The sequence below is a fragment of the Chiloscyllium plagiosum genome, chromosome 21 (genome assembly GCF_004010195.1).
Source record: "Chiloscyllium plagiosum isolate BGI_BamShark_2017 chromosome 21, ASM401019v2, whole genome shotgun sequence".
Lineage (NCBI taxonomy): Eukaryota > Metazoa > Chordata > Chondrichthyes > Orectolobiformes > Hemiscylliidae > Chiloscyllium > Chiloscyllium plagiosum.
The window spans coordinates 985,873-998,911 of NC_057730.1; the positions used below are offsets into that span (position 1 = coordinate 985,873).

At 43.9% G+C, this 13,039-nt stretch overlaps 1 protein-coding gene across 3 annotated transcripts in view; it reads right to left on the reverse strand.

The window, feature by feature from the left end:
- Window positions 1–2,022: 2,022 nt before the first annotated feature.
- The window catches only part of brat1 (BRCA1-associated ATM activator 1), a 67,151-nt gene continuing 56,134 nt past the window's right edge, over window positions 2,023–13,039 (reverse strand). For all 3 annotated transcript variants that reach the window (XM_043711103.1, XM_043711104.1, XM_043711102.1), the window contains exon 14: window positions 2,023–2,849. In XM_043711103.1, coding sequence (XP_043567038.1) covers window positions 2,169–2,849 — 681 coding nt within the window. In that variant the 3' untranslated portion in view covers window positions 2,023–2,168. The remainder of the gene's footprint in view (window positions 2,850–13,039) is intronic.

Below are 13,039 nucleotides of genomic sequence, written 5' to 3' on the forward strand. Positions count from 1 at the left end.
TTAAACCCCCCCGAAGAGTGCTAGCAAACCTACCCCCCAGGATATTGGTGCCTTTCTGGTTCAGGTGCAACCCGTCCTGTTTGTACAGGTCCCACCTTCCCCAGAATGCAGTCCAATTGTCCAAATATCTGAAGCCCTCCCTCCGACACCAGCCTTGCAGCCACGTGTTCAACTGGACTCTCTCCCTATTCTTTGCCTCACTGTCACGTGGCACCGGCAACAACCCAGAGATGACGACTCTATTTGTTAATAATGTACAATAAAACTCTTACTTGTGAAAAACTGTGCCAGGTCATCATTAAATTCTTATACCATATTGTGAAAAGTATTTGTTGAAAAGGGGGAAGAGGATTTTCACAGGAATTCCAATCTCCCCCTTCATTACCTGCCTCAACTTAACTACTTAAAATCTGCTGTGACAGAGAGCCAGCCCCGTCCCTCTTAACTGCATGTGGTGAGTAATCCCCTAGATCATTGATACTGACCTTCTCTCCCCTGTGTAGGCTCCACTGAGAGGGGATCAGGAGCTTTGTGATCATTGCCTCTTGTATCATGCCCCAACATCTGGCTCCAGCCTCCTGTACTCTGTGATAGGACAGTTCGTATTCACCTGACATGCAGTGCCTTTTGGAATTCTGTCTTCACTGTATTGTTTATTTGTTAGCAGGCCATCTTCCCTCCCTCCCTCCTTCGATGCTGGGCCATGCAATTGTCAGGAGGTATTCTCGACAGAAACTGAAGGAGTCACACAGGAATGGCTCTTTGTGCAGAGAAGGGATTGGTTGGAGCATGACTGCCACAGTCTTCGAGACTTGGCAGTTTCTATATCATTATCAAGTTTATTCTATGGTTCACATCTCTATTTGGGGAAAATGGAAGACTGGGAAGCTGCTGAAATATCTTTTGAGTACAGATAGATTTAAAATGAGATCCTGGAACACAGCAGGGAAAGCTGGAATCAGTTTCACTGTGACATAGGCTGTAACAAGTTCAAAATCTGAGTATCATGGATTTACAATTAAGCAATTTTGTCACTACTGATGGTAACTGATATGTCTGTTTGCCCATTTTTGTGTGAACCAGTGAATGTTTCAGAAAAGTAGCAAATAACCTTGTCTTAATTCATGTTTCCAGGCTGTCTGCCTGCATTTTACAACAATAAACTCAACCTGGCTGTTCAAAAAAAGGGGGTGGTACGGTGGTTAGCACTGTTGCCTCTCAGTCCCAGGTTCGATTCCAGCCTCTGGCGACCGTCTGTGTGGAATGTGCACATTCTTCCTGTGTCTGTGTGGGTTTCCTCCAAGTGCTCCGGTTTCCTCCCACAGTCCAAAGATGTGCAGGTCAGGTGAATTGGCCATGCTAAACTGCCTATCGTGTTGGGTGCATTAGTCAGAGGGAAATGGGTCTGGGTGGGTTACTCTTCGGAGAGTCGGTGTGGACTGGTTGGGCTGAAGGGCATGTTTCCACACTGTAGGGCATCTAATCTAATCATTCTTAAACATATCATAGAGTGCTTTCTAAGGCATGGAAAAAATAATTTTGTTCTAAAAAGCTTGTTTTTGCATTGGTTCATGCAAAACTTTACTCATGTAGTCAAGTATTATACCCAGTTAAGGCAAGTCATATTCACAGTTTTAAACACGGACTGTGTTCAGTATGGAACTGCCAGCTCTTTTAAAAAACAGACAGTAAAAGGATGCTCAGATGGGTCAGGTGACTCTTGTAATTTCTGCACAGACTATTTCAAACCTCCAGAAAGCTCCTGATTGAATGTGTGCTCAAATATGCGACTCCAGCTAATGAACCCACTTAGCTGGGAGTGTAAGTGCCTTTTTCACTGGGCCTGCAAAGCATGCTTTTCCTTGAAGTGAGCTAAACACAAAATTCGAAACTATCCTTTTGTTTGTGACCTGCAAATATGCACCATTCTCCGAAACTGTGCTTGACTGAGTGTGTACGTATGCCCAAGTGAATGACATGGCACTAGATTTTCAGAGTAAATGCATAAGTAAATAACTCATCTTTATTTATACACATGAAAACTTTCTGCTCTTTAATCAAATAACCAGCACATTTCCCAAATTTGACTTACATTATAATAAAAATTAGTACCAGGATTTTGTGGGTAACATTCATTTTGATTTGAAGATTAGATGACAACCGCCATGTTAGTAACAGTCTGCACCACCATCTTCAGAATCAGCTGCTGCCAGTAAGTCCTCTAATAGAGATCGAAAACTGCTCTCAATGTGATCACTGCTACGAACAAGGTGTTGGTGTTGAATTTCCAAGTCCAGAACTATCAAAATCTCCATGATATCATTAACATTTTGCAAATTTAAGTTACTGTAGGAAAGCCAATCGCTAAAACTTTCTCTGTTTGGTTTTTGTCCATTTGACTTGAGAACATCTACTTTGTCAGCACCTGAAGCAATTGTTTTTAGTTTAATTAGGATCTCACATGCTTTCTGAGCTACTGGTCTGTCACAATCCCACAAAGCATGAAATAAAGTAGTAAAAATTCCAACCTCACAGAGGGTCTGCAGAAAGACCTTCACTTGTGTAGAACCAGTGCTATTTGACATCAAAACTGCATATGGACTTATGGATAAGTTGGAAGCTAAATGATCGATGAAAGCTTCTGCCAAGCCCAGGGTATGAACTTTGACTTCCCAATCCAAATCATTGCTTCCTATTTTCAAAATTACAGGAACAAAATTCTCCAATTCACAGGAACTGAGCATGTGGCTGTTTTCCAGCCAGTCAGCAAGCACTTTAATCGCAGCCCTCCTGGGAAAGCCCTCAGTATCCTTGTTCAAAACACCTAACAAATAGGAAAGAATATTGCCCTAGAAAACAAAATAAAGTGTGTGAAAACAATACAACTTATGACATTCATTTGTAAACATGCGAATATAACCTTGATTTTTCTTCTATGAATTACAAGAATGAATAGTATTAAAAAGTAAAACACATTAGCACCAATGGTTTTTTTTCAAGTGTAAGGTAATTTCCAATTAATAATGATAGGGCACCATTGAAATACAATATAATTGACTGAATTAAAGCATGCAAATAATTCCCATCATTTTCACAATGGCAATTCTGGATGGATGGGTTGCATATTCCTTCCTGGTTTCCAGCACTATCATGGATGGCACAAGGCATTTGATAAGGTTCCCCAGAGTAGGCTCATTCAGAATGTAAGGAGGCATGTGATTGAGGGAAATTTACCTGATGGATACAGAATTGGCTGGTTCATAGAAGACAGAGTAGTAGTAGATGGAATGTATTCAACTTGGAGCTCAACGACCAGTGGTGTTCTGCAGGGATCTATTCTGGGACCTCTGCTCTTTGTGATTTTTATAAATGACTTGGATGAGGAAGTGGCAGGGTGGGTTACTACGTTTGCCGATGACACAAAGGTTGATGGAGTTGTGGATGGTGTGGAGGGCTGTTGTAGATTACAGGACAGGATGCAGAGCTGGGCTGAGAAGTGGTAGATAGTGTTCAACCTGGAAAAGTGTGAAGTGATTCATGTTGGAAGGTCAAATTTGAATGCAGAATACAGGGTAAAAGGCAGGATTCTTGGCAGTGTGGATGAACAGAGGGATCTTGGTGTCCACGTTCACAAATCCTTCAAAGTTGTCACTCAAGTTGAAAAGGTTGTTAAGAAGGCATGTTATTAAGAAGGTGTGTTGGCTTTCATTAGCAGAGGGATTTAGTTTAAGAGCTGCCAGATTACACTGCAGCTCTATAAAGCCCTAGTTAGATCACACTTGGAATACTGTGTTCAGTTCTGGTCACCTCATTAGTGGAAGCTTTAGAGAAGGAGCAGAGGAGGTTTATCAGGATGCTGCTTGGACTGGAGGGTATGTCTTATGAAAAAAGGTTGAGGGAGCTTGGGTTTTTCTCATTGGAGAGAAGGATGAGAGGTGACTTGATAGAGGTGGACAAGATGATAAGGGGCACAACCAGAGACTTCTTCCTCTGGACAGAAATGGCTTTTGTGAGGGGGCATAATTTTAAAGTGATTGGTGGAAGGTCTAGGGGAGATGTCAGAGGTAGGTGTTTTTATACAGAGAGTAGTGGGTGTGTGGTAGTAGGTCAGACATTTTTTGCAAGGTTCGGAGCTCAGGTTAAGGTTTAGGGTGTAGGTTTGCTCGCTGAGCTGTAGGTTTGCTAACCAGATGTTTCATTACCTGGCTAGGTAACATCATCAGTGGCGACCTCCAAGTGAAGCAAAACTGTTATCTCATGCTTTCTATTTATATGTTTGTCCTGGATGGGGTTCCTGGGGTTTGTGGTGATGTCATTTCCTGTTCGTTTTCTGAGGGGTTGATAGATGGTATCTAGATCTATGTGTTTGTTTATGGCGTTGTGGTTGGCGTGCCAGGACTCTAGGAATTCTCTAGCATGTCTTTGCTTAGCCTGTCCCAGGATAGATGTGTTGTTCCAGTCGAATTGGTGTTTTTTTTCATCCATGTGTAGGGCTACAAGGGAGAGAGGGTCGTGTCTTTTTGTGACTAACTGGTGTTCGTGTATCCTGGTGGCTAACTTTCTTCCTGTTTGTCCTACGTAGTGTTTGTGGCAGTCCTTGCATGGAATTTTGTAGATGACGTTGGTTTTGTCCATGGGTTGTACTGGGTCTTTTAAGATTGTTAATTTTTGTTTGAGAATGTTGGTGGGTTTGTGTGCTAATAGGATTCCAAGGGGTCTTAGTAGTCTGGCTGTCATTTCTGAAACTTCTTTGATGTATGAGTAAGGTGGTTAGGGTTTCTGGCTGTGTTTGGTCTGCTTGTCATGGTTTGTTGTTGAGGAATCTGCGGAGTGTATTTTTTGAGTATCCGTTCTTCTTGAATACGTTGTATAGGTGGTTCTCCTCTGTTTTCCGAAGTTCATCTGTGCTACAGTATCTGGTGGCTTGACTGGGACAACACATCTATCCTGGGACAGGCTAAGCAAAGATATGCTAGAGAATTCCTAGAGTCCTGGCACTCAAACCACAACGCCATAAACAAACACACAGATCTAGATATCATCAATCAACCCCTCAGAAAACGAACAGGAAATGACATCACCACAAACCCCAGGAACCCCATTCAGGACAAACATATAAATAGAAAGCAGGAGACAACAGCTTCGCTTCACCTGGAGGTCGCCACTGATGATGTTACCAAGCCAGGTAATGAAAACGTCTGGATAACAAACCTACAGTTCAGTGAGCAAACCTACACCCTAGAGTCAGATATATTAGGGACATTTAAGTGACTCTTGGATAGGTACATGGATGATAGCAAAATGGAAAGGTATGTTAGTTAGGTTGATCAGGTCTTTACCAGGATGTTGCCTGGTATGGTAGAAAGATCGTATGAGAAAAGGCTGAGGCACTTGGGGTAAGCGGGCATTGGACAGGCATATGGAGGATAGTGGGCTAGTGTAGGTTAGGTGGGCTTGGATCGGCGCAACATCGAGGGCCGAAGGGCCTGTACTGTGCTGTATTCTTCTATGTTCTATGATCCTAGAGTAGGATAAAAGGTCAGAATAACATTGAAGGCCGAAGGGCGTGTACTGTGCTGTACAGTTCTATTTCTATGTTAAGAAGCAATTATACTTCAAATATCCCTCTAAACTTGCAATTTAACAAAATTATCAATTCATAAGCAGGAAAACAATTCAAAATCTGAAATTCCAATCTATAGCCAACCTCTGGCTCCCCATACAATGGGGACTACACCCTGGACTGAGGGTGAAGAACCCTCCGAAAAGATTTAAAATGTGAAATTAGAATCACATGGGGGCAAATGGACATGTGTAGTCACCTCCCAAATCTGTGCCCATTTTTCCCAGAATTTCATGTTTGAATCTATCCAATCAGGTTTCTGCCCCTGCCATAGTACCAAGGTTAGAATAGACATGTCCTTCTTGTCTTTTCAACTCAATTGCAACTTTTGACATGGTTGACCACAGAATTCTCCTGGAATAACTGATAACTGTTGTCCAGTTAGGTAGGCTGAACTTGTCACTTTATCTATCTAATTATGCCCAGATGAACATCACGAATGGCTTGACTTTCCATTTTGTTAGGTCTGATATCACCCAAGATCTATCCACATGCTGTCTCTCAGTTGCATCATGCAAAAACACAAGGTCAATTTCCACATATACATGATAACACTCAGCTCCAGCTCACCATCTCAGTAGACTCCTCACTTGCTCTAAACTGTCAGATTATGCACTGAAAAAATATGAAGTTTCTTCCAATTAGTTATTAGTATGATTGACACACTGTTTTTGTATTTGCTACAAGCTCTGTTTCTTAGCCAAAAATTCCATCCTTCTCCTTGGCAACTATAAGGGTGAACCAGACTGTTTGCAACTTTATGGACATGTCTGACTCAGAGTTGAGCTTGGTTCACACATCCATTTGTCTATGTTTTTGTTGCCTCTAGACCCAATCCAGGTCAGTCAAGGGCCTCACGGTTCCCCCCCTAAACCTCCAATGCTTTGTGGTCTCTACCAGTCCCCCAAATCTCCCTAAATTGGTGGAAGGTCTAGGGGAGATGTCAGAGGTAGTTTTTTTATACAGAGAGTGGTGGGTGTGTGGTAGAAGAGTCAGATATTTTTTGCAAGGTTTGTAGCTAAATACTTACACTTCTCTAATGCTGGATGAAGTGATTATAACAAGGTCAGCCAGCTAGCCCTCCTAGAAAATGAGTTCCCTAATTCATTGGTGCTGTTAATCAATTCCAATCAGGGGGCACTGTTTGACAAATAAAAAGAGGAGTCGCAGAGGTTGGCTAAAGATTGGAACTTTAGATTTTGAATTGTTTTGGCACTGTGAAAACTGACTCTGGTGAGGCATTACTAGAGTCACTAGTTGTTTCAGTTTTGACAGGCCTGGATCTTTTCAATGTCCAACGTCTGATATCGTCAGCTGTGACTAGGAATGTGTCCAGAAAATGTAATTCTATTAGCATCTGCTAATGGGAGGGTGCTCAATGGATGTGCATTTACTACTTGGCTTCCTGGATGGTGTTCTAACTTGAAATTATAAGCATTTAGGATGACAGCTGACCACTGAATGCAGTCCGAAGCCCCACAGGAACAAGAGTGATTATATTCAGCACAAGTTGCTGCGAAATACTGGCTGAAGCGCACCAGGGCCATCCAGAGGTCTCCAAAGTGAAGACATTGGTGAGATGTTATGTTTAATAACCAACCAGTGGGGCAGTGCCCAGAGTACCAACAGGGACGTAAAACTACCACCAGCAGCTCCCACATCTGTGGGAATGGCCAGATAAATCTTGGACTCCATTGCATGTCGACTATGCAGGTCCTTTCACGGCTCAATTTCTTAAGTCATTGTAGATACCCAGTCAAAGTGTTGGATATACACAGAAATTATTCTTCAAACACTGGGATGACAGAAAAACTGTGCACATATTTTTCAACAGGTGGAATCCCAAAAGTGTTGGTCACAGATAATGGGACCATCGTTTACCAGTAGAGAATTTGGATATTTCCTAAAGTTGAATGGAATTTGACATGAAAGGATAGTTTTATACCACCCATCATCCAAAGGCCTGGCAAAAAGAGCAGTCCAAACTTTGAAGGAAGGCTTGAGAAAAAACCTACATCCTCCTGGTTCACAGGCTAGATGCGGGAAGAATGTTTCCAATGTTCGGAAAGTCTAGAACTAGGGGTGACAGGACAGAGATGACGAAGAATTTCTTCAATCAGGGAGTTGTGAACCTATGAAATTCTCTAACACAGGAAGCTGTTGGGGCCAGATTGCTAGATATATTCAAGAGGGAAATGGAAACGGCCCTTGCGGCTAAATGGAGTAAAGGGTATAGAAAGAAAGTGGGAGTGGTATACTGAAATTGCATGATTATATTGAATGGTGGTACAGGCTCAAAGAACCGAATAGACTACTCCTGCACCAATGTTATTTGCTTTTAGGACAACCCCACATGCAACTACAGGAATACAATATGAGTTCTCTGACTGGACCATATTAGCTGCCCCAATCAAGGAGCCCTGGCCTTCAGATAAGAAGTGGAATGTTAGCCCGGACGGAATTTCACATTGACCCCAAGGTCCCGTACTTACCACGGGAGCCTGTGACCCACAATTTGAGCCGCCTCCGAACTTTTAATTTTGTTTCGTTTAAGGATGTGAAAAGGAGGGCCCTGTATAGACTGCTGCTGCACACCGTCCACCTCTTCTCCCTCATCCACCGTCCGGACACGCCTTGGCGTGCCCATTTGCCACCGGGCAGTGGGGATCCCCAGTGGAGGGGTCTCTACGCGAGAGTCTTCCCCCTTTCTCTCGGGGATCTGGGGTGGAGGGTGCTGCACACAGCAGTCCCCTGCAACCGCAGATTGCGGTGGTTCACGGACTCCCAGCCCAACTGCTTGTTCTGTGGTGCTGTGGAGTCTGTGGACCACGTATATATTGGGTGTGGGCGTTTGCACTCCCTTTTTGATTTTCTTAAAAACCTTCTCCTCTGTTTTTGGCTGCACTTCAGTCCCACGCTCCTGATCTTTGGGCACCCGGTACGGAGGTAGGAGGGCAGGTCTGAAGACCTCCTCGTGGGTCTGCTCCTGGGCCTGGCCAAACTGGCCATTAACAGGTCCAGGCAGCGGGCCGTGGAGGGGGTCGTTAGGGCCGACTGCCTGCCCCTCTTCCGCGGTTACGTTAGGGCCCGGGTGTCCTTGGAGAAGGAGCACGCGGTGTCGACCAACACCCTGGGGTTGTTCAGGGAGAGGTGGGTGCCGCAGGGAGTGGAGTGCATTATTTCTCCCTCCAACTCTATTTTGATTTAGTCCCTACCCTTCCCTTCACTGTTTTTGATCACACAGCACTGCCCTTTGATGTGAAGGGCAGTGTTTGTCACTGGCCACCCGGGTGTTTTCCTATCTTCCTGGTGGTGGAATTTGAATAAAGATTTGTGCACTTTGTGTCTTTCACTGTGTCTCACACCTATACACACACACCATGGGTGCTGGGGTAAAATAAGCACTACCGCAGTGAGGCGGTAGTGTAGGGGTTAAAAAAAAATAAAAAAAAAGAAAGAAAAAAAAGAAACAGAATTGTGGTAGTGTGGGGGGTTAAAGAAAAAAAAACAAAAAAAAGAAGTGGAATGTTAGAGATTCTAGCATTGAGAGCTGACTCTGAAGCGGCAGTACTAGAGTCAAGGACTGTTCATGTGTAAGTAAAGGACAACTAGGTGACAGGATACCAGCCTCTGTGGAGTTATTTAGGAGAAAGTTAGGACTGCAGATGCTGAGGATCAGAGCTTAAAAATGTGTTGCTGGAAAAGCGCAGGTCAGGCAGCAGCAAAGGAGAAGGAGAAGGAGAATCGACGTTTCGGGCATAAGCCCTTCTTCATTCCTGAAGAAGGGCTTATGCCCGAAACATCAATTCTCCTTCTCCTTTGATGCTGCCTGACCTGCTGCGCCTTTCCAGCAGCACATTTTTAAGCTCTGTGGAGTTATTTTACTGGTTCTCATCAGTTGCACACTTTAACTAAGCTGAAGATTTTGATCAGCTGGTCTGTCCAGTGCAGTTCCTAAATGGTCAGTGTTGGGGTTCTTGCTGTTTGTAATTCATATAAATGATTCATACTTGAATGTATGAGGGTTGATCAATAAGTTTGCATACAGTACAAAAATTAATCGGATGGTAAATAGTGAGGACGCTATGTCACAACGCTAGTCCCTTTTGTTTCTAAAAGCTGTTCCTTGGCTCAAGGATACTCTGTCCTTGATTTTCTTCAGAGGGGTAATAAACCGTGCCAGGCTCTGATCAGTCTGGTTTGGAACAAAGATGAAAAGGATTTTGAAAGGCTTTCTTTTCATATGTAAACAGATGAGACTTCAGGCCAAAGTGATCATGTTTTAGATGTGACCTGTATCATGAAAGGAGAGTGGTCAGCTCTCCAGCTGAGTTGAGCAGTTTAGTCAGTCTTGAACTGGTTGAAAGTTGAATAGAGAGCTGTGTGGAAACTCTCTCTCTCTTTTCTGCCCTTCAACTTGTAAGCATTTGTTCCATTTATATTAGTTTTTAAAGGAAGTTTGCTTCTTGGGACTGTTGTGTATATTTGGAACAGCACAATTAAGTTTGATAGGTTGAGTTCTGTACGGGTTATTTATTCTGTTCTTTGTGTTTCATTGTGTAATTTTGTGATTAAAGTTTTGTCTGTTTTAAAATCCAGTAGTCAACCTAGCCAACTTAATCTGGGTAATTTTCACTGTACATTTACCAAAACAAATTGCAAAGTTATGGTCTGAGCTGCCTGCTTAAGAATGTTTTGAGTGGTCTGGCTTAGTCCCTAACAGCTACCCTTAGATACAGGGGGATATAGACAGGCTGACCAAGCGGGCTAATTAGTGTCAAATGGAATTAAATCTAGATAACTGAGTTGATGAACTTGGGTAGGATAAACAAGGCAAAAGAATATTTGAATGATAGGACCCTGAGAAGCATGCACGCTGATCACTTAAGTTATCAAAACAGGTAGGTAAAGTGTTTAAGAAAGCAGATGGTACACTTGCCTTTTTTAGTCAAGACATAGAGTGTTTAATAAGCAGGGATGATGAACTGTATAAAATATGGCCACAGGTAGAATGTTGCATGCAGTTCTGGAATCCACATTATAGGAGGAATGTCATAGATGATCCTGAAGGAATTTACCAGAATACTTCCTGGGCTCAAGAGCTGAGGTTGCTTTCCTTGGAGCAGAGGAGATTAAGTAGGGATGTGATTGAGGTGTAAAAATTAATGAGGGGCCTAAATAAGACAGACAGGAAAAAACATTGATGGAGAGATCAATGCCCAGGGTGCATAGCTTTAAGATAAGGGGCAAAAGATTGAGAGGCTAGTGTAGGTTAGGTGGGCTTGGATCGGCGCAACATCGAGGGCCGAAAGGCCTGTACTGCGCTGTATTCTTCTATGTTCTATGAAATAGGAGGAAAAACTTCTTTACCCAAAGGATGGTGGGAGTCTGGGATGCACTGCCTGTAAGGATGGTCGAGGCAGAAACCCTTGTAACATTGAAGTAGTATTTAGATATGCACTTGCAATGCCAAGGCATACAATGCAATGGGTCAAGTGCCGGAAAATAGGACTAGAATAGTTAGGTGGTTTTCTTTGATTGGCACGCATGTGATGGGCCAAAGGGCATTTTTCTGTGTTGTAGCCCTCTATGACTATCTTTTGCCCAACACATCCACATCTCCCTTTCCTCCTTTAGGATTCTATTCAGCTGTCTGAATATATCTATGTGACTTGACAATAAATTTTCCTTTTTACACTTGGCAGGTTTTACTACATTAGTAGTTGCCATTGTGCAAGGGCAAAAGGGATGCTCTTTGAATAGAGAGGGACAACTGGGTGTGGTTTAACCGGAGGGTTACCACACCTCAGATGAGGCACGAGGTTGGGAAGGCAGGACCTTCATGGTAACCTCAGCCGGTGCGGGAATTGAACTTGCACTATTCCATCATACTGCATCATCCAGTCACCCAGTCAACTTGAGCTAAACCACACCATTAAAGTTGATAGATAAATGCAAGTTGTTGTTGCCTTGGGAAGGCAATAATGAAGTTCAATTCAGCAGAAGTGAAATATCTTGGGCCAAATATTCATGTTGCCAATAATACTCAGTCCTCTATTTCTGTTTTTCAGCAGCAGCAGCAACTCAAAGGGTGGGAGCTTGACCAGGGGCCTGCCGGGAGCGGTGAGTCACTGATTTGAGCTTTTATATTTGAACTCAGAGAGCACTGGTTTTCTGGAAAAGGAGGGATTTCTGCTTTTTATTTCCATCCAGTGTTTTCTCAACCTGAGACCCTACGATTGTAGGGCCTCCCACCCAACCACTCCTCTAACCTTAAACACTAAGGACACATCAGCTAAGCATCTCTTCTTTTTTATTTTGTGAAAAGCGGACTAGCAGGGATGGCAGTGCAGGGAGAGCAATGTTCCTCCTGCATGATGTTTGAGGTGAGGGATGCCATTAGTGTCCCATTCAAGTACATCTGCAGGAAGTACACCCAACTCTCGCTCCTCCAAGATTGTGTTAGGGAACTGGAGCGGGAGGCTGATGAACTTCGGATCATTCGGGAAGCAGAGGCTGTGATAGATAAGAATTACAGGGAAGTAGTTACTCTGAGGCATGAAGAAAGCTGGGTGACTGTTCGAAGGGGGAAAAAAACAGACAATGGAGGGACTAGCACTCTCCTCCTTTCTCTCCTTCCCTTCTGTGCAACAGGGACAGGCTCTGCGCCAGAGACCTGGGCTCCACTGCATACCCCTGTGCGTTCCCCTGAAAAACATTTACCGTTTTGGATACTGTTGAGGGGGATGACTTACCCAGGGGTATGCAGTGGAGCCCAGGTCTCTGGCACAGAGCCTGTCCCTGTTGCACAGAAGGGAAGGAGAGAAAGGAGGAGAGTGCTCGTCTTTGGGACTCAATACTTAGAGGTTCAGATGGAAGGTTTGTTGGGAATGAACGAGACTCGTGGTTGGTGTGTTGCTTCCCAGGTGCCAGGGTCCGTGCTGTCTTGGATCATATCTTTGGGGTCCTGAAGGGAGAGGGTGACCAGCCTCAAGTCGTGGTCCATGTAAGTACCAATGACATAGTTCGAAAGAGGGATAGGGATGCAAGGCAGGATTTCAGAGAGCTAGGGTGGAAGCTGTGAGCTAGAACAAACAGAGTTGTTATCTCTGGTTTGTTACCCGTGCCACGTGATAGCGAGGTAAGGAATAGGGAGAGATATCAGCTGTACACGTGGCTGCAAGGATGGTGCAGGAGGGAGGGCTTCAGGTACTTGGATAATTGGCACTCATTCTGGGGAAGGTAGGACGTGTACAAACAGGATGGTCTTCACTTGAACCAGAGGGGTACTAATATCCTGGGTGGGAAATTTGCTGGTGCTATTCGGGTGGGTTTAACCTAGCTCAGCAGGGGGATGGGAACCTGAGGTGTAGTTGCAGTGCACAGGAGGATGAGTGGAGGGAGGACAAGGAGAGG